General features: G+C 38.2%; 1 protein-coding gene across 1 annotated transcript; it reads left to right on the top strand.

The window, feature by feature from the left end:
* The first annotated feature begins 1,432 nt into the window (after positions 1 to 1,432).
* LOC109020958 (NDR1/HIN1-like protein 1) lies at positions 1,433 to 2,610 on the top strand. Its single transcript, XM_019003492.2, has one exon. It carries the CDS (start codon positions 1,621 to 1,623, stop codon positions 2,251 to 2,253), a length of 633 nt encoding a protein of 210 aa, XP_018859037.1. The 5' UTR covers positions 1,433 to 1,620; the 3' UTR covers positions 2,254 to 2,610.
* The last annotated feature ends 1,053 nt before the right edge of the window (positions 2,611 to 3,663 follow it).

Genomic DNA, 3,663 nt, shown 5'->3' with positions numbered 1-3,663 from the left:
TTATCTAATATCATATTATAAAATGATGAAAATTGAGATGATGAGAGTAATATCACTCTTTTTTTATTTTGTGTGATAGACCCAATTCGATAAGATGCGAAAATTGTCAAGAAAAGAAAAAGAAAAAGGATTACATACGAGAATTATTTGTGCAAAGATACGTACGTCTTGATTCTTTTCCCTCTTCATTCCCTGCTAATTCAGCAGATGATAGAAGGCATGACTATATCCTGGAAACAAAACAAAAAGAAAGCCGGTGAGCTGAGCTGGGACCTCACTGTTATCATAGGTGGGCCCAGGAATGGCTCCGAAATGTGTTGTCGTTGTGGTATGGCTAATGGCTATACCTATACAATCTTCGGTGATCAGGAGGAGTTTTGCGTATTCTTCAAGGGACAATTATTATTCATCATTTTTTAATCATAAATATTCTTCCATTGGCATGCAGACAGATTATAATTAAAAATAATAATTTTTCAATGACATATTAAGTATTAAGTAATAATTTATTAATATTTTTTTTTTTTTGGGATAACGAATTTGTCCCATCCTAAATATTAATTATTAAGATCAGTTATTGTTAAGCTAGCTAGCGAAGACATAGATAAAAGGCATCAACCTTTATTAGTGTTTTATTTATTTGGGCATTTTGTCTGTCTGAATAAGCATTAAAATTTCATAAAATATGTTTATTCCAGTGGATCGAACATACCAAATACCCACATGATGATAATATATCTGAGCTAAGCGAGCAGCGCTTATACCAGATTTACCGCATCCAAAAGCATAATTAAAAGATGGAAGAAAAAGTGCTTGAAAGGGGAATTAACTGATTCTAGTGCATGCAGTTTAGACCAGTCATCACGATACGTACGTGTCAAATTGGCGTTTGAGTTCGGGAGGCACATGGGCTTGGCTTGATTACTAAACTTGAACTTGTTTTATTAATCTGCCACATTTTAAATTATCATCCCATCCGATTAATTTAAACAAATAATTATAACCTCATGCATATGGTCTTCCTTAAATTAAACCCTTTATGCCATTTGGCTGAAAATAATATCATTTTCTCATGGTGGGTATCATTTTCTAGAAAGTATATAATTAATTTCTCTTCGACCTAACACTGATCTAAGGGTAAAGCTACTTGATATATAAAAAATATATATATACCATTTATTTTACATCATATATAAGGGTAAAGCTATATGATTTGGACTGACACTCAGTAAAGATCCTTTGATTATGTATTTGATTTGGACTTGCGTCAATTCCATTTACTAGTTAGCTATATTTAATAACCTTTTCAACGAAAACAACCCAAACTCCACAAGATTTTTTTATATCTTCGTCATTTTCTTCAAAACCCGAAACCAAAGCTTTAGATGCAATATTAATAATTTAATAGACGCGCACAAACGGCGTTCGTTGTAGGCCACACTCTCCTCACAAAATTAGGAGAGGTCCCTTCACCTCTAGTCCTCTCATATATATTGGTCTACCGGGAGAAGAATTCATCAACTACTTAAAACCTTCTCTTCCTCCCTCTGATCTCTCAGATCTCTCGCCACCCACCGCCACCAACACTGTCACTGCTCTAATTATAACCAGAGAGGAGTCATGTCGGCGGATTGCGGCCACCACGGGCACAAGCGGCGCAAGATATTCAAGCGAATCTGTGCGGGCATCCTCATCTTCAACCTCGTCGTCCTGGTGACTGTGCTCATTGTCTGGGCCATTCTCCAGCCAAGCAAGCCCAGGTTTGTACTCCAGGACGCTACCGTCTACGCCTTCAACGTCTCCTCCCCGCCGAACTTCCTCACATCCACCTTCCAGGTCACCCTTTACTCCCGCAATCCGAATGACAAGATCGGTGTTTACTACGACAAGCTCGACGTCTACGCCAGTTACCGCAACCAACAGATCACCCTCCGCAGCCAAATCCCTCCCACCTACCAGGGCCACAAGGAGGTCAACATCTGGTCCCCCTTCATCTACGGAACCTCCGTGCCGGTGGCTCCGTACAACGCCCTCTCGCTCAGCCAGGACCAGGCCAATGGGGCAGTACTGCTCAACATCAAGATCGACGGAAGGGTCAGATGGAAAGTTGGGACCTTCATTTCGGGCCGCTACCATTTCTACGTGAGTTGTCCCGCCTTTATTAATTTCGGAGCGGCCAAGACCAACGGTATTCTCGTCGAAAACAGTGGCGTTAAGTACCAGTTAGTACAGAATTGTAAGGTTAGCGTATGAACATGGCGCCGCCGCCCGTACGTTGAGTAGTAGTGTCCCTCTCTGATCTCTGTCAGTGACGCCGGCCGCTAGTTTCATGTCAATTTTTCATTTTCTTTTTTGTGTTTAATTAGTTTAATCTCTTATCTTCTTTAGGTATACGTCAGATTTAAGTGTGTGAATTGTACAATATTTTGCTAAAGAATAAGCGGAGAAATTGAAAAGAAATATATGGGGACAAATAACAAAATCACAATCGGCGTTTATATATATATGAAGGTTTTGTCTTTTCTATTATAAGTAAAATTAGAGGATATTTAAGGATATGAATGCGAAATGAGTGTTTTTAATGGATTGTCAGTTTGATGATCATGTCTATATATATTTTGCATGGAGGTTCTGGTGTGATCATTTGCTTTTTAATTTTCCTACCTACTGTTGCTTACTCGACTTAATTGCTTAATTTTACGATTATATTTTAAAAGAAATATAATTAGCTACAAGCAGACTTCAACCATATATATATATATAACAAAAAGATATGTTATTTTTCCAATACTTAATTAATCCTAGTTAGTCTTGTAGAATTAAATTGCTTGCAATGGAGATATTTTTCATGTGCGACCAAAGAGATAAGGAGACAAAACAGAGATAAATAAAAAAAAAAAAAACAAGGCCGGGGAAAAACAGAAACGACCTTGAAAGGAAAAACATGTAGAAAAATACACAAGTGCCGTTATTGAAAGAGTCCCTCTAGGAAGGGTTGGCCCATCTTGAAAGGTTGTGAATTGTTTGTAGTGCGAGAAAGAAGTTTCAAAAAAGGTGGCTAATCAAATTCTACGTTATACGTAGAAGAATAATAATATATAAGAAATAGAAGTCGCGGTCAATGAATTAATGGTGAGTGTTGGCATGTTTGGGGATCGAGGATTCATCTTCCCACATGGGCTTGGAGGGGATGGTGGTGGTGGTGGTCCTTTTCACCCATTTCTCACCTCACCTGCTCTACCTAATCTTAATAACAATTGATCATAGAAAGGATCTTTAATCATTAATGATCTCTTTTTAATTTAGTAAGAGACTTAGTTGCCCAATTAATTTAATCATGTTTTGTTAAATCATAATATGAGGAGGCAAAGGATATATAGGATAACGTGTCCAGACTCCTCAATACAAAGTGCGTTATTTGTTAAAGGCTAAACCCGATATGTGGGTGCTAATTGCCAGAATCGGCCTCCCAAATAGCCTTTTTGTAGGTCGGTCCAAGTCAAGTTACATGCATGAACCTTTTTGTAGGCCTTCCTGGTATATTCGTATCGATCGGTTATTCCTGCTAACTTTTATTTTACTTTTTTCCCCCTTTCACTTAGGAGTTGGCCTTGAGCTTGGAAGTTGGAACACGTGGAAAGGAGGTCTTTGCCACGTCCAGAT

This window comes from Juglans regia, chromosome 3, assembly GCF_001411555.2.
Source record: "Juglans regia cultivar Chandler chromosome 3, Walnut 2.0, whole genome shotgun sequence".
Classification (NCBI taxonomy): Eukaryota; Viridiplantae; Streptophyta; class Magnoliopsida; order Fagales; family Juglandaceae; genus Juglans; species Juglans regia.
Note: the sequence above shows the minus strand (reverse complement) of the source record. Positions and strands in the feature narration are given on the sequence as shown.